The sequence below is a fragment of the Varroa destructor genome, unplaced genomic scaffold, assembly GCF_002443255.2.
Source record: "Varroa destructor unplaced genomic scaffold, Vdes_3.0 BEIS01000001.1, whole genome shotgun sequence".
Classification (NCBI taxonomy): domain Eukaryota; kingdom Metazoa; phylum Arthropoda; class Arachnida; order Mesostigmata; family Varroidae; genus Varroa; species Varroa destructor.
The window spans coordinates 52,834,233-52,856,720 of NW_019211454.1; the positions used below are offsets into that span (position 1 = coordinate 52,834,233).

At 41.4% G+C, this 22,488-nt stretch overlaps 1 protein-coding gene across 1 annotated transcript in view; it reads right to left on the minus strand.

Annotated features, from left to right (window-relative positions):
• LOC111247748 (uncharacterized) overlaps window positions 1–21,850 on the minus strand; it is a 95,064-nt gene extending 73,214 nt beyond the window's left edge. Inside the window, exon 1 of the mRNA XM_022799057.2 lies at window positions 19,786–21,850. Within this exon, the coding sequence (XP_022654792.1) occupies window positions 19,786–21,555 (1,770 nt within the window). The 5' untranslated portion in view covers window positions 21,556–21,850. The remainder of the gene's footprint in view (window positions 1–19,785) is intronic.
• Window positions 21,851–22,488: the final 638 nt, after the last annotated feature.

A 22,488-nucleotide genomic window follows, 5' to 3' on the forward strand; every position in this document is an offset into this window, starting at 1 on the left:
CAGATTTGAAACCGAAGAAGACGGTTCCGTAGGCCCATAACATTTCTGTCAAAAAAAGTCTCTAGCTTCGAATATTAAATATGTTCGTAGATACTCTTTTTGTTCAGGCGTACTACAACGTAGGTACGCATAATATCCGTGGATTCCGCAGATCAATTCTAACTTGACTCGGGATCCTCGCCACACCAGCTTCCAATAACATCAAAACAGTGTTACCGCTTCGAAATCGCTGTTTCCAGCTTTTTTTGTTACTGCAGGTATGTTTCCTTTAAAAAAAAAAACATTTTAACAATCGATCATATTACTCATTGTCGATTTTCTGTAAACTACTGATATCCGATGGCCAAGGATTACAATTAGTACCCAATATAGGAGTCCCCCCTCTCTCTTTCTCTCTCTCAAACGTCTTCTAGACGACCGTGTCTTGTGACCTGGCGTAAAATGTTCGATGTTTCTCATACGGACTACGCCGCCTTCGGCTTTAGCTCTGATAGTCAAATCTATGGGAAAGTGGTTAGTGTATCTGCCATGCCCTCGCTTAATTTACTGACAAATAATTTTCGCTTCAAAGATTACAGGCCTATGTACATTCCTTCTTCGCTTTAGGTCAATGTAACTGCCTTTTCGAGACAAAATGAATGTATCATATTCATCTTGGATAACACCTTTACTAATACGATTTAATGAATATACGCACATTAACGGACAGTGTTGTGCCCTGACCAGATAAGGCCTTTAGCAGATTCGGCTGACGGTTTATGTCCGTAAACGGGCTAAACTGTGGCAGATAATTGGCCTTTATAAGTTAGTTAGCTGATAATTGCTTGTGGCATTATATTACCTAATACATTAACGATAAACATAACGTTATCAATAGAACAGCTCGAAACATATCCAAAAAACAAAAGTCATTTGTTCAACAACGGTATAAATCGATCGATTTCCGGTGATCCGACCAGCAGTAGAAGTTTCATATAGAAGCCCCACCTGTATTCGCCAGTGTAGTAGATACACGGGCACGGTTACTCTGGCGCGTGGTTTTTTCCCACGAATTGGACCTGTCGTTCGTGCTACCAGGTTGGTAGGTGTTAATGTGTATGCGTGCAGCCTAGGAGCTTGCTTAAGGGCAGCTTGCCGCTCGTGGCCAATGACCAATTATTTCGAATAGCCATCATTGCCATTTCGGTCTAGAAGCTCTATTTATTGTACACCATTCGCTAGATTTCGAGTCGTAGATACAAAGCAGCTTAAAATTGCTACATACATCTAGGCACAGACACATGAAGATCGATAGCGAGACATTGTACCAAACTGCTATAATCAACTTATTATGAAATTGTCTGACTATGATGGCCTGCTCTGCTGCGACCAGCAATGGCTGATCGACTATTTACGCCCCCTAACTGAATGGAGCTGCTATTGGCTGTCGGCTCAATGGAAGCCTATTGGCCTCATACTTACTGGATTGAGTCAAATCTTTCACGATTGTCGCCACCACAACCGAGGTAGGGTTGACCATGCTATTATCTGTTGTGCCATTACGAAAAGCTAGATAGCTACTATGATAGCTATTACTTGTCGCTTCAGCACAAAATTTGATTCGCTTTACCCGATCTTCCACGATATATCTAACCCCTCATGGGTGATGATCATTATGGAATGATCGTAGAAATTTTCATCGTCAAAAATAAAGAAAAGCGCCTCATTACGATTGCTTTACAGTTTTCGTTGTTGTCAAATAGATGTGGAACATATTGCGAGGCAATATGATCGAAAGCAGACGATAGGCCTTTCTTCCTCCGACGGTTAGATGTAATCTGTCAGCGCGTATCCTCATAGCTCATAGCGCAAGCAAGGGGTGCTCGAACACTCGTGCCATCCACCGAACCATCAGCGACTGACTAATCGAGTCGACTGGCGCTACAATCCATAAACAATTGAAATTGCAAAAACAAGACAGGGTCTAGTTCGTTCCTCTTCTCTTACCATTTTCCGTTTTTAAAGAACAATTTTCTTCCCACAAGATTTTGATAGATGCGTCGCTAGCGGTATTCGTACCCACCGTATTAAGCAGCAGTGGTGAAATCAGGCAAACCGCTACTGGCATTGAAAAGGGGCACTTTCCATCATTGAATCTGCTGCTGCCGCTGCCCTTGTGACTCTGATCTCTGTTCAGCCATTTTGCCTATTACATATTTTCACCGGGATTCAACAAATCGTAAATTACAGACCACACGCCCTTATAACTGCTGTTGTAAATACAACGAGCATTTTCTTGTTTAATCAGCTTCATTCGCTCGCGTGGGGCAGTACTCTATGAGGTATTATTCTATAATAGAATCTTACAATGATTATTATTATTCTCGATCTTCTATTTATATCAAATCGTAACCCTAGGGTAAAATATGTATAGGATTCTCTAATACATTTCTGTATCTTTCTCTCGCTTATTCTATACAGAACAGCTCCAACAAGGGCGATAGCAACGCTTCAAAGCCCCGCTTCTTGATAATATGTCTTAATTAAACGCCTGCTAACTGAATCACTGCTTGGTTTGCCTGTGGTCCGAGTCGCGGCACCTCGCTCTTCATTCATAAATCTTTTTTAGTCTTTTAGCTGTCATTGTCTATCGACTTCAGTTTTAAGGGGGATGGGGTGAGTCTGAGGGAACTTGGCCCGGAGATGGGAGGTCACTGGTTTGTTGTCATTAGGCGTTGTTAGATAACAAAAGTATGTGCAATCATGCAGTGTGGTGATGATGACGATGATGAGTGGCGCTCAAAACGAAAATGCTGCGGGCGCAACGGTCAATGAGGGTCCCGATCGTCTTCAGGCAACCGCTCTTATGCTAGGACAAGTGAACTGAATAGAATGCCAATAAAGCAGTGGCTACCGAACTGCGTAAGGACAGGCGCTAACGAGCCTCAGTCTTCAATCTGCAGTAAATTATTTAGGCTTGCTTACGCTTAGGCATAAAATAGAGCGAAGGCAGACACAAACGAAGGACTATAATGATTAAACTGACATTTCTCCATCGATCTGAAGTTCTGGCAAGTAATGAAGGCATGGACAGTAAGTTAGCCGACATACACTTTTTTATGAACAATAAAAAGAGGCTCTTTATCTGTAGAATGTCTGAGACGCAAACTGTCTGACTTATATTTGCCTTCACATACATATTCCACACATTGGACGCCTTTGAGCATTTAGGTATTGATCTATCCATTTGAAAATAAGTTATTCGACAAAGCTATGTAAAATACTTCATTTAAGACATGTGCAAACGTTCACACAATTCTACAAAGAGGTATCATACTTCAATAAAGCAAATATTTCACATGTACTAGCGGATGACTAGGAAGCTTTATGAAGCTACTTATTTAGTCTAGAAGATTATCTTCGAATTACATTAGATACCCTAACATTCAGTGACAACGGCTAATAAAATAAAGAAAGACAGGTGGAACAAACCCGTACAGATTAAAAAAAAAAGCAGAAGTGTCGCGGTTAATCAATAAGCCACGACTCAAAAACGGATAAATAGGCAACTATTTAATTTCCACTGTATTTGCTGTTTTTACTCCGTCTTAAACCCATTTTCACATACATTTCGTTATCTACTAAGGTGATCCTTATTACATTGTTACTGTTATTTGCTTGTTACTGCGAATGATTACCAGCAGCAACAACAATCACAACGCTCATTATCGTCCCATGGCAGAAGTCACAACATTTACCCTAAAATGTAATTTATTGACAATTCCACAAGTCAATAGGTTAACGCACGGTAGACCCGAACGGGTAGGAAGCTGCACGAAAGGAACTATTTTTTTGCACGGAGGGCAAATTGATAGATTTGCCCATGTTGGTCTTCCCATCGGAATTTATGCGAACTTTTAGTGCCAGACGCACCAGCATCGGCAAGATTAGCGGCAGGAAATGTGCGCATTCGGTGTTTTGAGCGTGCTGAGACAGCACACACGGCACGCGTCGATCTTCACGCTGGTGTAGATCTCTGTTGGAGCGGTGGAGACGGCAACGGTCCATGGTGACGGTCCACTCACCTAATCTATTTCGTCATGTCTTTGATTTTCCGCTGTTTTTCTCTCCACGTCCTCTATGTCCCATGCGTATTTATGGTCACTTAGCGAAATTCGAAGACGGCACGCAGCGTCTCGAATGACTGGCGATGGATAGCACACATCGCACAACAGCAGCTGTAGTAGAGGATTATGACTTTCTTATACTATGAGCTATTTCTTCGGCGGTGGAAACCACTTGACACCTGTACAAGCACTTTTGGATTCGACTCGCTTTATGCTCGCCACGCCACCGGCTATTGCTTAAGTTGTTGACGTCGGTAGGTAGATAGCAATTGGAGCTGCGCTCAGGTACTCAGAGGCGGCTGAAATAGCGGCGAATGAAGCGCATTGAAGCGAGTGCTCTTCGCAGTGTAGTGGTACTAAGTCGGCGCGACAAAATTTAGAATCGTTCGTCTAAGCGCTCACGCGTGTCGCGGTCCTGCGCCCACGTCTGCGGCAATTATTACCCCTGACAACGACCCAAATGCGAGCTGAGAAAGATAAAACACTACTGTCGTTGTTGCCAGCAAACGGTAACAGTAACCGACACGACAATAAGGGTGGCAACAACGAGAACATGGCAATCATAACTTGTGGTTACGTATCGGAGGGAAATCATTAAAGCGACTATATGATAGGAAACGTTGTTTCCGGTGAGGTTCACAAGCGAACAAATAACGTAGTGCCATCTTCCAACAGACAAACTGCAATCAAAATAAATTATGTCACCAGTCAAAAGGGTACCGCCATATTGTAGACCGATGGATGCATATAAAAAGTGCATATTGATCGACCTGTAAGTATTTTCTAGAAGTAGGAGGCATGGTACCATCGTACTGATGGAGTATAATTGTGCTGACATGGCAAAAAGTGTTCGTTCTAGAGGGTTTAAAGAAATGCGTTCGTAATATTTATGGACGCGTATAACGCTGAGATAATGACTATGCGAATCATGTGCGAGAAGCCTCAGACGTTTCTGCTACTTTTTTTTTCGCTTGCAGCAATTTTTCATGGTGCGAAGCACTCATGGACCGACTGGCATCACCTCGGTCCTTGTTCTCCCCTCCTCAGGCTTTATTTTTATTTCTTTTTTTATATCTTTAAAAATCCTCCAATTTAGAGGAAATACTGTATATATTTTTGATGTTACGAATAAATATGTATGTATAACAAAGATGATAGATAAGTTGTTTCCAATACATACGATAGTAATGATTAATTTTAAATAGTAATAAGAAAAATGTGCTTATTTACTTTTATATATATTTTATTTAGACATGTTCACAGACGGTTCACGAGCATAGACTATCGTATCTTATGTTTTAATCATTTGCTAAATATTATCTAGTTACATGAGGCGTACGATAAGATAACGATTATCAAGATTTTGTTACGCCTATACAATGCGACTTTAGTAAACTCGACCACCTCAGACTTTGGAAATAGTCTCTGTTGTACTGCTGATTGTTATTGATACGTTGTGATTCTATAACTCACCTAGCCAAATTTAAGTACTTCGTACATGTCGAGATCCCTCTGCTGGACGTCTCTGCTAAAGACAGCGCCATTATGTGATGATTACAGGCTACAGACAAATAGGAGCCATTTTTAGACTTACGTCACTGTTGGCGCTACTACCGCCGCAGGGATCATAATTCATCTATGTGTATACTGTTGTCGACTGAACGCATCAAATGCTATGGGCATCATGAGCGAGTGAGTGCCCCGTGCTGTGTTGGCCCTGTTATGCTCTGTGACTCTATTTATTTTTATACGAAGTTGTCAAAAACTATTGGCTGGTTTTAAAGTCGCACCGCACAAATAATAGAAAGAACGTCAGGTCGACGTTTGCAAAGCCAGGACGGCAGACCTAGTAGAATGCCTTTATTAAGACTTAAGCTGATGTGTGCCTTGAAGATGAGTGAAATGTCAAAAAAAATTGCTACATATTACAATTTTATTATGGTAAAAGAATAAATGCTGCCCATACCTATAAAAAAAATGTATGCTATTTATGGTCAAAATGTGTTATCGGAAGGAACCATCCAAAGATGGCCCTGTCGTTTTCAATCTGGAAATTTCCATGTGAAAAATGCTCCTCGCGTTTGTTGACGAATTACGGAAAAGTTGTTGAAACGACTGTAAAAGTTGACCAAAAACGACATGAGAGTACCCATGATACTGCCAATGAACTAAACATTCACTACCCAAGCCATTTGAAGAAAACTGGCAACGAAAAAAAGGTCCGACGTCTGAGTGTTATATGAATTAACACCAAAAGAACCTGCTCGATTGCATTTCGGTCTGTAAAACTCTACAGAAACGCCAGCAAATCGAGACATTGCTAAAACGGTTGATCACGAATCGTGAGAAATAGATCACATACGACAGTAATGCGCAAATAAAGAGAAATCAGGATGCGTACCCCACGATCTGTGGCAACGGCCATGTTGACGCGAAAGGAGGTAATGCTGAGTTTTTTTTGGGGGCAGGAGGATTGAAAAGAAATCGGGCATTGTGAACAGCCCCCCTGACGAATCGATGACTTTCAGTTTTAACAACGAACAATGGTACAACAAACTATTGAAAAAATCGATCGAAACTAGTGAACAGAAGAAGCGTCGTCCACCACGATAATGCCAGACAGACTACATAGATTTTGAGTTGCCCGGCAAAAATTAGGGAAGCTTGAATTGCAAATATTAATGCGCGCGCTATGTAGCCCCGATATTGCACCGTTGGACTATCATTTGTTTCGGTCGCTGCAGAACTGCCTTAACGGTTTTCACTTGGTTTCAATGTAGGGATACAAAGATTGCGGAGCATAATTTTTTTTACAAAATAAACTACAGAAGCTTTATGGAATCATGCTGTGGCAAGAAAAATCCTGGGAAGTTATCAATCAAAATAGCGCATATTTAGTTGAGTAATATTATTTTAAAGCATTGGAAAAATATTTGCATCAACCTTTCGCGGTATATATACGTATTAGTGATCATTTCCGTAACGGTCGATTGACAGTACTAGAAAATCATGAGGGAGCGCGTTTATCAACTCTTCCGATTGTTCAAAGCTCAAGCGTTCAGTAGTTGTTACCATTGATAATCGGCGGCAATGGCTTTGGTTAGCAGTGGAACGAAGATGGACACAGAAGGAACATCATGGAAGAAACTGAGTACTGCAGATAGACCATTTCAACAAAAAGTAATAGAGACGGGCAATGCAGAGGGTCATTACCCCATAGCGGTCTTGACGGAAGTCAGCTATCTTGCTGTCTTCTGCTGTCCGTATTTATCGCTGTTGGGTCTCAACGCAGTGGTTGTCACCTAGGTAATCCAAATAAAGTATCGATCTTTGTGAAGAAGAAGACGGACGTCGCTGAGATTGCCGGTCATCGGAAGTCGATGGAGCGTCTCTCCGCCGCTTGCCACTCTACCATTGCCGGTACTTCACTGCCGAACGGCTTATTACTCACCAAATCTTTGTGCTGTGATATACAACTCAGCAACTCAACGGCGGCGTTGATTGCCTCGCGGCTCCCAGTATCGTCACTAGTACGTCAACGAGCACCGGGACCACACACAGCGACCCAATCGACAAGAAAAGAACAGAATCAACATTTATAAAGTAACCCGAAACGCAGCGACAGACAATAGGTAGCGATGAACAGCAGAATCAAGTCACAATGCCAGCAATAGGAAGACATTGTTACCCTCTAACTACGATGTGTTTTCGATCCATCATGTTTCGCTCGACACTCTGCTTTGAGGCGACGACCTCGCTGCGGTGGTAAACGGGAACGACGTTAGCGTCTGTAGCTCGCGTAACGCTTCATGTCGTCTTGGGTACTACAGAGTAGCCGACGACAAACTGCACCGAACTGGCGGCGCAGTAGCAGCCAAACTGGCGGTGCAGTAGCAGCCAAACTGGTGGCTCCGATAACTTCAGCGATGACAGGATTGTACGAATTCAGTAGCGCGTATCAATTTTTCTCTCGAACTTTACTCGCCTGTTCAGCGTAATCCACTCGATGCTGCGGGGCGAAACGAAGCATTAGGATACTCTGATAATTCGCACTGGATATGTATGTAGAGTAGATGGTGAATGCGGACAGAACATAAACGTATAAACTTTGACCACAAGGGAGTACACAATTTTACGCCCCAGCAAAAACATGGAGTGTCTAATGTGAACGCATGTTTTGGGGGGTTCGATTGCTTACCCATGGAACAATGGGCTAATGTGTGCAGAACGGTAAGCAATAAGCAATTAGATAATTGAGTGACATTAAATGAAACTACGTAAAGGATGCCCAATTTCGTCGGTCGAAGACTATTACTATACATGACAATAAGCATGCGTGCAAAGTAGACATTTACTAAGTTTTCTTTCAGTCGCATCTAGCTGTCTACGGTAATCACGCAATTAATTCCAAGCTAGATTATTTTTAGGAAGGCACGACTGCTTATCTAACGGGTGCTTTACAGTCAGACGACGATTATTGGGTCGAGGCGAAGGCATGTCTAGATGTTTTAACCGATAAATGAACGCTACCACCGTGGGCAATATAGGGACATCGTAGCATACGTCGCCCAAAAAGAAAACCCTAGGGAAAAAGATTCCGCCTCCAACGGACGACTAGTGACCAGTGACCAGCATACGGATCATCAAGCGTCTTATTAGCCATGGGAAAGTAGCACTGAATATAGGTGACTTGAGTCAACGGTTAGAAGAATTAGAGCGTTCTGTCTTATAGTTTTCGCTCATTGCCAAACCAGCAACTCTTGCCTGGACAAAAACAACTGACCCGTTACAGTAATTGCGTTACGTGAACGAACATCACAGCGATCTTGATAACCGCTGGAGTTTCTGTATGTGTTAAGCTTCTACGAAAAATCCCAGAAACAAGAGGAACTTTTAGTGCAGCTTAGCTCTAATAATACTAGGCACCCCGAACAACAGCACCGACATAGCGGTTGAGACGCGTACAGATGCGTAAAATAAAAAGGCCGAATGAGTAAGCGACAACAAGCGTTTCAAAAATCCAAAGCCATAAGGCGTCAAAAGTCTTCCGAAGACGGCGTTGCACTATTTAGAGAAGATAAATAAAAAACTACTATACACGTGCTAAGTATTTTGCTGGTAACAAACTAACGCTATTTACTACGCGCTAGAAGTTAGTACTGCAATGTTGTGTTTTATAGAATACATTTCTTTCATTGACAGTTGCCGGAAATCTCATATTGTTGAAAATGTCCAAAGAACAGGCCAGAAACAATGTAACTCATATGAAAATCTCTCCACGGTGATAAAAAGTTCCATTTTGGATCTCAAAGATGGTATCTGTTTAATTATATCTTCCTTTTGTTAAGTTCTGTATTATATAATAAACTAAAAAAACATAATTCTTATGATCCTTACTATTACGGAACTGTCTGCTTTGTTCAAGGAACAGCGCAACACTGCGATGAATTAGTGCGCGAATTTTAGGTTATTGTAGGCAAACTTGTTTGGAAACTCAATGTCATTTTTACCTATCAATATCGTGGACTTGATTTGCCAGTGATATACTTTGACAGCGATACATTTTGACTTACCCAACTGCTTGAACTAGAACAAACTAGATGACCGGTATCTTTTACATGGAATACCTTAAATCCTTCTTCATCTTGGATTCTTCATGAAATATTATAGAAAGGGCCATAGATTGTGATGTATCAACGATACTGACGGCGGCAACTGTACATGCATATGCTCGCTTACTGTGAAACTGTTTTATATATATATATATATATATATATATATATATATATATATATATATATATAGTTTGTTTATTTATAGTTCGTGTTTTACGTTAAAACATCTCCCAGGGTTATGTCCGGTCCTCACTGATGAACACTGCTATAAAATTAGCTTAGCTAAAGAAGGACATTTTTTTCTATACCATTATAATTTTGACGTCTATTTATGACGTTCTTCAGTTAACAAGCTGCTTAGCGTGTTTAGAATTAATTACGAATTCACAACGAACGGTGTGGAATGATCAATGGCTAAAGAGGCACAGTAGAATCATCTGGTAAATTACATTACCTAGATACCCTAATGGCGTTTAATAAAACTATTTAAGTAGAGGCTTACTACCCCGAAAACACCGAGAGTTTCTAAACAATAAAAAATGTACCACCTGATCAAAATGAGTACGTTATTCCGCGCTATTGGTCGAATAATAATTTCTATATAAGATTTTTCTTATACACCTATATATATATATATATAGAAAAGAAATCATAATTTTTATATAGGACTGCTCAAATAATGTGTTTGTTTGTTCTCCATTATCTCATAATAATTATGGGAGACTATTTATTGACAGTTAGCTACTTAACGACGTCTCTCGATTTTGCCTTTTCTTGTACGTTGAAACGTTGGTAAAGTTCACTTTCTTATGACTTCATATGATGATTAATTTGCGAGCCCTTCAGAGGTATTCGTTTAAACTTTCGTTCGATACGTCAATGAAGAATCAATTGAAAATAATCTCTGACCAGCTCTGTGCAAATAGTTTTTATTTTCCGCAATGTAACTAAACTTTAGGGAATAGACTCTCTTTTTGTCTAATGAAGAATAAAGTAAAAGATAAAAACAGCTTATTTTTTTCCACTATTCCATATAGTTTATAACCATTTACACATATATCTGTATAAAGATCAGCATTAGATAGCAAATTTCGTCTTGTTTCGACCCAGCCCAACTAAGCTTTCTAAAAAATGTGATTCACTGACCAAAATAGACTTTTCCCCGCTTCTATTTTCTCTTTGATTTTTGTTATCATTCAGTGCTGTGACAAATCAGCGTGTCTTGTTTACATTGCTGTCGTCGTTAATCCTTTGACGTAGAATTTACTAAATCCTCCCAACGGTGTATTTTTTTTTGCTATTGATTGATCCTTAGAGACGTCAATGAGGTGTCTCAGGGTAAACAAGATCGAATCAATGTACACGCTTTATCCTGTTGTACAGTATTACTGCTTGGAAACAGAATATTTGTGTATGTATGTAAATATACAAGAGTATTTTTTTAAGGCCTTGTAGTAACTGCTAGGGGGCTATTGGCAACAATCTGTTACCTGTCTGTTTGTCTGCCCCTTCTGCTGCTATGACTGCTTCATTAGAAATTACACTCGGATACATCGGGATAGGTTTTATTCATATTAGTCCTATTATTGGCTTAGAACTAAACTAGGTACCTATTAATCAGTTAATTTTATCAGCTTCGTTATGATTGCTTGGCTGGGAACCAATGATGACTCAAGCAGTGCTAGTGAATGTAGCAGTTCGCCTATACGTATCACTAAACCACCGTCGTTGTTTTTGTGATTACCTTCATACATCGTCATCACATTTTACATTAGTCGACTTTACGTATATGTGTGCAAGCATTTAAAGTACTTTGCGCACTTGCACACAAAGCGATATACTGCGATCGAAATTTGCGATAACCAAATGCGCATGATCGTAGCAGCTTTTACGAAGATGACCATGTCCATTGTCATCCACCGGACTGCCGCGCGCCATCAATCCAAAGGGACGACAGCCATAACGCACGTGAGGAAGACGTTGACACGTCAAACCATTAGAAACCCTTAATGACGCCCATGGTGTCGCCGTTTTTTTCTACCTGTTAGCTGCCCTGGAAACACGACGTTGAGTTCGTCCTAAACGATAGCTCTTCTCATTCCATTGCCACCCCTGAGCCAATATTTACTACAGTAGAAATACGTTTTTAGCACCGTAAACCCAAAGAATGGTTGGCTGCCACCATGTGAACCGTCGGCATATTTAATGCATGTATAGACGTAATGTTTACAAAACGTGACATCAACTTCAATTTGCTGTAACTTCTATAGTAACACAATGTACTTTACATGGATCTTTGCAACGGACAGTTGATAACCTCCAACCCAGATTAGCAAAAATAGAGAATCATTTAGAGGGAAAAAGTTTTAGAAATTAACTTCAAACTATTAATGAATGAAGCTAACTTCAGCTTGCGATTTGATGTTCGTTGCCTACGTGACTATTCACTCGATTATGTCGGTGTCGTCTAGGGTCCTCTTGGAGAAATTGTTTTACCCGCAAATAAGCTCCAAATCGACTGCACCATCGAAAAATACAGATCAGTATTAATGCAGGCTATATCCTCTGCCTACAGTAAAAATAACCTTATCCATGCTTAGTCACTGACAGTGATCAGGCCAACGGAAGTTCGATAGGTTGTGAATAAGGTTAGACTTCCTGTCACGTTGGCCTGCGTGCCTGCACGGAAGGTAGACAGAGCCAAATGCCAATAATGCTGATGATTGTAATAAGCGTAACAACATTGACATAGCGTGAATCAGTCACATACAGATCTGGTTAAACCACGTTGAACAGCAGGTCAATATTATGCGGAAGCAGTACAATAGTAGGCGTCCCTGCTACCTAACAATGCTCACCTGTTATCCTTGGCTGCTTTCGAGGCTTTGAAGAGCTTACAGCACCATCACGAAATTAATAGGAAAAAATTTTCTTTAACATTTAAGAATGATAAGGTTTGATAGGGTTAGTTATTGCCTGAAAAAGTTGTTACTTGGTACAACTTGATACGTATTCAATAAAATAGCTTGAGAACTATTTAATTAACTATAAATGGCCTGCCAAAGCTATTTAGCTTTTGTTCAATGCCCCTGCGCCGGATCAATCGCGAGCATCTGACCTTTTTCCCTCCTCGCAAGCCAGAAGTATGTTACCCTATCGGGTGTACATCACAAGTTCTGCACCAACTGCTATAGTTTATCTTGCCAGCAACTTTAAAAGATCATAAATAAGAGAATAAAAATGACAGCGTTCTATATTTACATCCTGCATGTCATCTTGTAAAAGAAGTTAGTGCATCCGAAAGTTTGGGACCTCAAAGTCATAATCACAACACATCTATAGTTGGCCAGTGTGTGCATCACAAACTGCCATATCAGTACTGAATATGATTGTTCTTCAGCTAATCTATTGTTCTGTCGTATGGTACCCTGAGGCCTTCGCCAAAGATTTTTATATATATCCCACTAGGGCTTTTTTAGGCTTGTCATGCATAACACTTCCTCTAGATATAGATGTCTTTTGATTAGTTTCCAAATGACTTCTTACTCACAAATGTTCTATTCGTTTAAATCGTTGCTTATCTCTCGAGTACCTCACTTATTCCGCGATAAGATTTGTGTAGATCATACGAAATAGTAATGTTGATATTATAGCTTACGCGAACATCGAAACAGATGTGGACGCAGTCGTTGCACGAAGAGTCTTTGGAATAATGGTATTGTTGATTCATACTGCTGACTTAAAAGAAGTAAAATCCTATTCCCCAAATACTTCGAAACTTGGTCAGTATTACCGACCAATGTTTGGTACATTTTTTTTCACTAAATTTATTATATTAAGATTGTTATATATCAGCTTCGTTTTCGTATAAAAAATAATTTAAAAGATGCGTTTTTACGAGACGTTTATTTAAGAAAGAAAAACAATTCAGTTACTAATTACTACAGCCACCAGCGGTCAGCCGTTCAGTCCACGTCAACTAGCAACGACGCCAATCAATATAAAGCCACCGTCGTCGGTATGACAACCCTTCGTCGTCTTCTGGCCGTAGCGAAAACCTTAATTCGCGGTGGAACGCTGCATCAACCTCGAACCGTGTGAAGAGTGGGTAGAATCATACTTTTCTTCGATCCGTGCTCCTTTCGTCTACATCCGTCATAAGTTTCAGTTTTCTAGCTTGTCAGTTGACTTAACAGCTACTCTGATTTAAAAACGGCACTCACAGAAGCGACGATAATAGCAGCTTCCACAACTGTGCGGCCACTGGCGGGATCAACAGGTCTAATTTTTATATAGATGCAAGCAAATCTATTTATAGAGTCGTATGGAAAGACGAACAAGATGTATGGTGTTCATTCGTATAAATGTATGACTTTGCTTGTAAGCATACGGACGCGTATATGCCTCCTTGTGCTCAATGTACATTTGTGTCATCACCGCCACCTTTTTTTTTCTGCATTGGGTTTAACGCGCAGTCAAAACGAGCGTTTCCACCTGCTCCTACCACTGTTAGTGTTTATTGACAATGCACTGCTCCTACACTATCACTGATCTTGTACGTTGCTAGACAGGTAGGGTAATGCCAAAACGACGCACATCCTCAGATGTCCTAACGTGCAAACTATATTGTTTTAGACCTAAGGATCAGAGGCCTGGTATCTTTGTCATCGTATGTGCAGGTATGGTTGCCACTTCGACTCGAAATTGTCGTACCAAACAGACAATAATAAAGCCTCCATTGGCCTTAGGGGGGCTCCTATCAGAAAAAGCTGAAAAAGATTTGGCTCAAATGAATGCTTTCGAAACCGGAAAGACCAGCGAAAAGTGTTTTTCTTTTTCTGTTTACTCTCCGCCCTCCATTGTTCTGCTCTACTGAATACCGCTGCTATCGAAGTGTCGCCATTATTCTTGTATCGGGCCTTTGAAACCGGACGTTCGAGCTGGAGTAACACACATCTAATTCCTATGACAGCAACGAGACCTAGTAAATCATACGTATTGCATAGTACAAAGAATCTAGTTGCTACCTTTATTGCGATGGTATGGTTATGTTTGCCCTTTCGATTTAGCTGCTCGGCAGTTCGCTCAAGCGTCAATTGAATTACGCGAATATATTTAGTAATAGTCGTATCTGTAAAAAAAACATCTAAGAATTTTTTTGGATCATTTAAAAAATGAAGTGGTGAGAGATGTTCTCTTGAGACCTCTTGAGATGACCTCTTGAGAGCGTTGAGTGCTGAAGTTCCGTGCAGTATGATTGAACTTTTATATATGCTAATACATACGCATTGAATATTAAAGTAATAGCAACAACAATAATAATGATAGTACTACTGTAGTTGGTGCTACATTGAATAGCAGTATGTATTGCACGTTTTACATTAAATTTAGTGCTCTTAATTAGTAAACAACAGCTGTACTGGGGCAGTAAAGGGCTAGATTATTCGTGAAATCTAAACGACTTAATAAAGTTGAAAATGATGGTAATGAATTATACCATGATCTCTTACATAAGCCTTGATGATTTTAACGTTTCCACTAATTACTCATTTCCTCAGTATATCTTCATCATGGAAAAAAAGAGAGAAATAATTACATCGTTCCGCCTTAACCATCGAAAAGCTATCGGGGTGCCAGGGGCAAATTGGGGAATACTTTGAAACGCTCTCAAACTCATGTTTGATAAGTTAAGCGTTTCCCACATGCATCTCTTATGTAAAAATATTTCAGTTTGTCTTCCCTTGACGAGCTAAAAGTTTATGTATACGCTGATATAATGACGATCTACGGATACCAAATGGGTAACGTAAATAAATAGAAATTACTTAATAGTTTAGGAATTCTTACTTTACTTTTTTTTTAGTTAATTTTTATTCGTATTACTTTTACTCTACTGTTACGTAAGCAAATGTCTAATAAAGACTCTCAAACAAGAGGCCTCAGCTTATCTTGTTGACTCGACGGCGATCGTATTCGCTTGGCTGATATGAGTATCACATCGTATCGCCAGGCGCACTTAACTTATAAGTCGCTTTCACAGTCCAATGCTACCCAATTGTATTCGTAGCTTCCGAGATCCAGGCTTCTCTGCGTAAATACCATTGAAGCAATAGGACAAAGGCCAACGTTCATAAGCAACGTTCATCCCTCTCTGCATAATACATCCGGCTGCCATAAAGAACACGGTGGTATACATTCAATGCTATATTCTCACTTCGTTACCTTACTAATCAAATAGCACTGTTATCGAATTGCACCGACCTATAGGCGCAGTATGACGCCGTACGTCAAATAGAAGGCGTCTGGGCTGAAAATCGTACATCGTGACGATCGCATCGTAAGTGATTTACCATTGCGTACTCAATACTGTTCAAGAGACCAGAATAAAGTGGATAGTCGAGCCCAACGGATCGCATAGCAAAATTACGCTACGGGGTAAATCCTAAAATAGTGCACGTTGTACGATTCCGGCTACTCCCCCTCTTAACAGCTGCTTTTGGCAGACTCGCCGTTCAAGTAACCCCCGCAACGCCAGTGCGCTCCTATGCCTCACCATTTACTCGGTATTTCCTTTTGCTCCAATTCTCCATTTGCCCCTTGCTCTCTCTGGCCACCTTCGCACAATCTCTCTTTTCGCATAGGGCATTAGGCGAGCGATTATACTGTATTTATTATTACGACAGCAGATGAAGTCGCGAAAGCCAAACTGCGGTGAGTAAATGGCTACTGAATGGCCTTTGTCTTCTTCAGTCATCTTTGCTTAAGCAACCCCCGTTACCGCCTGTGCTTCTTCGCTATCTGAGGGTTTTTACTGAGTCTTCGAGGCAAAGATATGACTTTGCGAGAATTACTCTCCATTTTCCAGAGCCAGACGACCATCGTTTCTATTCGTTGAAGTACATGTAGCATCGTCCTTACTCGCACGAAAGGGAACGCTGGCAAAGGCAACGACAATGCTGCTTGCCTCACTGTTTGATGTTCATCGGAAGCGATGACGCCGCATTCTTATTATGGGTTTTCAACCGTTTGCTGTGGCTTCACTATGTCTAGTCGAATGCGATGGCGAACTGAGAGATGAAACAGCATAATGCTCTATTATAACATGGGCAGTTACGACAAAAGGGCTCGTATGGATAACCAGCACTGTTTATTACAGAAGCCTAGCTGTAGCTCCCTTGGGACATTAAAATACTTCAACTACAGTTGTAATCAGTTGTTTTTGTTAGCTCAGTGATGTCCAACTTGGTCTGTGGGTCTAAAAAAAACAGTAGGTACACAGGGAACTGGCACTTATCCTCATCACACCATATGGCGAGTATGAAGCCTCCACGAAGTCAGCATGTAACGGCGCTAGCCTGTGTTTGTTTAGCTTTTTGTATGTGAGCGAATGAGTGTTCGTGTGTGTCTGTGTGGACGACTCGGCAGAGTCGTATTTATCAACGGAGTACTTTCATGTCAGTGGCGGAACTGACAATGTTACCACTACTGAAACAGCCATCAAAAATTGTCTACCAAAAACGCACACCTCAATCTAATTTTATTTACGATTGATCTAATCTTCTTTTTATTCAGTGTCGCCTTGCTTTCCTCTCAGTTGTTTTCATTTTGTTTGAGCCGAAATAGCGGATACCTTGTGACAGGGAGTTTAACATCATTAGGTATACTATCTTCAGCTAGTTCTAATGTAATCTGAAGAAGGGACACGCTTCAGCTCCCTCCGTATTTGTATCGAGTGCTGCATGAAGAGTGGCAGACGCAGCTCTAAATCGACCTTATCTCTTCCGCGTCGCTGTCATTTCGCTGCCAATCGGACCTTGAAGCCCGTAAACCAGGCTAGTCGTACAAATCTTCAAAACGGATATGAATCAGTGGAAGTCTATGGTTTAGCAAAAGCGTTTACGTTAATTATTAACGTAGACCAATCATTTCTATGCATTTCTATAGGCAGGTCAAAGACGCTCAGTGCAAGCACTAAAGTTAACTAAGGATGAATGTCGGCGTTCCTACTAGTAATAATTGTGAGGATTTTTCGCTGCTAATAACTTTTCGCTGACAGATACAGAGATATATATACTATAATGGATGTTGTCATCACCCACTTATTTGGCATATGAATGCCGCGAAATTTCAAGACGGTAATTGGGGTATAATGGGACAACTTGCCAGTTTTCCGGTTTCTCTATAAGGGATTTCTGGTACTTTTGAATTCATATGCATATCGCAATGGCATATGTATAAGAATGTAGTTTGTCCGATAAAACAGACTTGACTAGCTGCATGTGTGTATACCTATATCGATTATGGCTACGGGAACACGAATCGACTCATATGGAACGCCGTCGATTTCCATTCACTACTTTAGGCGGCGTTGTTTTGGGCAAGCATATATATATATATATATATATATATATGCATACATCGTTGTACATATAGTTCAGAATAACCATGTGGTAGTAGTTATAGCTTATTGCCTATATTATCAGCCCGTCGTGCGTTGACGTGCAGGTTCAGATGGTATGCTCGAACTAGGCCGCGTATCAGCTGTAAGAAAGTTGTAGTCGCGTGAATCTCAATGCAGATTATCTGCGAAAGGAAATAGTATGGGGTCGACACTGTGGAGTATACGCGGCAGAACGACTGATGGAGGCTCGCTCGAGTGCCAAGTGGAAACATGGAGGATGTCGTGTTCGCCTCTTCCTCGGATCATTTCTAGATCTATCTGTGTGCAATTAGTGACGTTTAACAATAGCGTTTATGTTCTAGCGTTACCTGGGCGAACAAAACAACGGACGGATAAACGATGACGATGTCTACAACGCCGAAGTCAGCACTGTAACGGCAGGGAAATATCGAGTAATCTGTTACGTTACATCCAAATTACCTACTCTATCAGGACATAAACGGTCGCGCTGGATAGTGGCTAACAAAACCATGGATGCTTAGATGCGTTGCACTGGTTCTAGCAAGTGTCAAGCGACCGTTCGATGGTAGGTGGGCCGCTCTAGCTAAATGAAGAAAAATAAAAATGGGAAATCGTCGTTATCCGTGTCTGAGAAATTAGGTAGTTATAGGCCTCATTTATTAAAAATCATAGATGTAGTCGTATATTAATTTTTTGCATCGCCCTCTCATTATGTTCTCACACTATGTGTGGAAGCGAATATTCCTTTCAACGGCCGCCCTACACATTCCTAGATTATTTAATTCAATAACCTTAATAAAAGGCTGCCTTTTTCGCAAAGACTGGCACCCCCCGCAACAAGATAGAGGATCTCCTATGTAACGAGGACAAATTGTGAATGTATTACTGATAATATGTACGCTAATATTATTTCGTCAAAAGCTTAGATAATTTGCATTGCAGAAAGTCCGTACTTAAGATACTGTCGAACCCGCCAGTACAGCCGTTCGAAAGGAATAAATACCTTATTGAAGTAATTTCTAGCTGCGAAGGAAGCATTTTTCTGAACGACAGTGATTGTTGGCATCGCGTTGGAGGCCAACATTTATGCTGCTTGTAGAGGACTTTTTACAGGTTCCGTCATTTACTATACAGAGATTCGAACAATCCGTTATAGAAACTATTCTGCTCCCCAAAAAAGATGGGCTCAATAGAATTTAAAAGCTCCAGTGTTCAGATGGACAATAAGTATACACATTTTGAACTACTTCAACTCTTCGTATGTAACAGGGCTCCTGAACTACTTAGTGACATTGCCTCAATGACAAATCTATATCAATCTGCAGTATATCTCTATATAGCGGCTGGGTACCGACATACCCGAGCAGCTCTGTAATACCATAATCACTTTAATTGGGATCTTAACTAACTAGTTGGCGCTCCCCGTCTTTATTCCTCATCTCAAACTTACTACAATGCTGTTTGAAGTAATTTTCTGCGCAATCAAATCTTTTTCTAGTTGCAGAGGATACACAATAAATTGACAGGCACAAGCTGCAACCGAAATGGTTCGTCACATCCAAACGGAATAGAGGCTACATCTTAGCGTTGAAAAAATCAGAAGCCGAAATTTTTTACAGAAGAAATTAACTACTTAACGTACCAGTCGGCGGGCGCGTTCTTTCTCAGTGGCGTTTCCGACCACGCCTTGGTTTACTAACAGCCAGTTGAAAACGTAGGCTTTTTTGCGTTGACCTTTGTTAGCTCCGACATTAGCGCGTTTACGCGCTTTTTCAAAGTCAGACTTTTTCTTTCGTAGAGTTGACACACACGGGGTAACTTTGATATCGCGGCAGTAATGATCTTGAGCCTTACAACTGGCCGGTTTGAGTCGACGTTTTCTCCGGGCCTCGGAACTTGCCCAGGTGGTATCGGAGTACGTTTTCGAGCCACGCGACGTCCTGGAGCCATGTCGCTTAATCAGAGCGCGTCTTGCACGCACAGCGCTAACACGGCAATACGGGGGTACGAAGCCCTGCATTCCAGGTACGCACAACGGTACAGGGTTCATCTCTACCGGCCGCTTGCCCTTCTGGCGGACCTTTTCGATCGAATATATGATTCCATCATCGCGGATGTCGATTTCGCCTGCTCGCTGTTGCGGTTGATGCAATAGCGGTTCATTGTTCGAGCCAAGCGAAAGCAGTGGCTTTTGCGAACCAGAACTATCTGACAGTGTCAGGCTGGACATTACGTTGTCGAGATAGCTCTGATCGATCATGGTACTTAAAGAAGAGCACTTGATTTGCGCATCTGGCGAAACACGCGCTGTTACCGAAAAACTATTTAGTCTTCTCATAACATCCATTGAATGGTTTATTGTCTTTTTCACACCGACAGGATTGTTCGCAGATAATGGATAGGTATCGTCAGCGCTTATTATTTTATTGTCTTTTCGCAACTCTTTTACTTCTCTAATCTCCCTTGCTGCCCTAGCCAAATCACTGAGCACGAGATCCTGCGAAATGTCGTAGAGAGCTTCTTTCTCTGGAAGCTCGTAGACCTTCTCCAGAGCAGGACCTGCGAATTTCTTCTTATTGCGAAACGGATCTCGCAGCGACGACTTCCAATCCATAGTAATGGGCCTTCCCCAAAGTTTGCCACTTGGAGGTAGCAAAATATTCCTTTCTGGTGGTTTAGTGGGCATCATTTGACGTTTTTGAACCGCAGAACTTGGCTTTAAATTAAGCTGCGGAGGAGCAGAGGTCTCATAGTCATCCGAATTTATCGATAAATAGTTATGTGATGGTGAGCTAGGTGCAGAATTCATCAAATTAACAATAGCGTCCAGTTCAGGGCTCGAAGATTGTCTAAGGGCATAGTTGCCAAGCGTTGGGTTACCAGAGGGCGGTAGTTGATTCTGACTCGAAGACAAGTTCTTTTTTGAAAGAGAGTTCCTCTGCATTGATGTTCTTGCAAACTTCGCCATAGGCCCAGTGGTAGCTGATTCTCCGGAGCTAGGTCCACTTGATAAAGACGTCATACCAGATGTCTTGGACGAGTTTGAATTCGACCCGATTGAATTGGATCCTCCTTTTTTTGGCTCGAAGAGCGCATTGTCCAGAATCATAGATTCAGTTTCTTCCGGACGTTCGTAGCTTGTATATGCACCGCTCAGCTTTTTGTCATTTTCGGATGCTGGTCCAATACATGACTGCAGTGTCCTCTTGAAAATGTATCCAAGGTGGCATCCGGTTTGAGCGTAATCGTTCACATCGGTAGGCTCTGAAGGAGGCGGTTGCTTTTGAAGCTGCGAGCCTGGTACACATTCTTCGTAGACCCCATCATCTGGATCAACTACGAGAGGTTTTCGTGAACGCGGAGCATTCCGCGGAGTAGTTGCTGGCACGCATGCCGTTATCATAAAGCTCATCTTTACTGAAGTCCGTCTTACAGCGCACTCATCAGCACTACAGATACTTGCTACACATTATCCTTTCGGAGAGCTTTTCAGGCTCATACCCTAGTACTCCAACAAATCACCAATGCGGTACATTATTGGGCCACCTGTAATCTATACACTGCCGGATCTGCTTAGCCCGCGGGGTTATTACACCGGTGTTAATCCAATAGGCACTCACTAAATGATAATAATCCACGTATTAATTCACACATATGACAGACAACAACTGTACCAGCACGCACGGAACTCAGATCTGGCATGCTTAGTTCGCTGGTGGTACATCCCCATCAATCCGCGCAATATGCCCAACAAACTACCCTTGCCACTGATCCTCACCATAGGAGAGGAGAACTTCGCCTGAAAAAATTCGAAAACTCCGACGTCGACGACGGCACATGGCATAGGAATCTGCACAAATAACAACAATCGAACTGCTACTTTTCTGTAAAAGAACGGAGCAAGACCTACTAAGATAATTTTGGCCCGGGTTGTACAGTTAGGGGGCACCGTATGTTGTCCCGGTGGTTTAAATAGGTAACTCTACTGCAGTGCTGAGCAACTACGCGTATGAAGCCATGCATACTGATATCTGCGGGGATAGCTGTGACGCAAAATCGGAAATCTGCTACTGGAGTTGGCTTAGTGGTCGACTGAACCACAATATTATTACTATCAAGAGAATGACAGTAATGTTCTCTTTTACCTTTTCTGTGTAATGTTATTTGTGTTTGAGTGGATTTTTTAGCAGTATATTATAGTTCTCTCTATGGAGTTGAAAAAATAAAGAAAAAATCCTTATCGGGCTGATAGATGCGGCGATATGTACAAGAGTATAGTTCATGCAGATCGCGTATGCTACAACGTAGGTATTAATATTAAAGTGGCTTATCTGCTTCTGCTCAG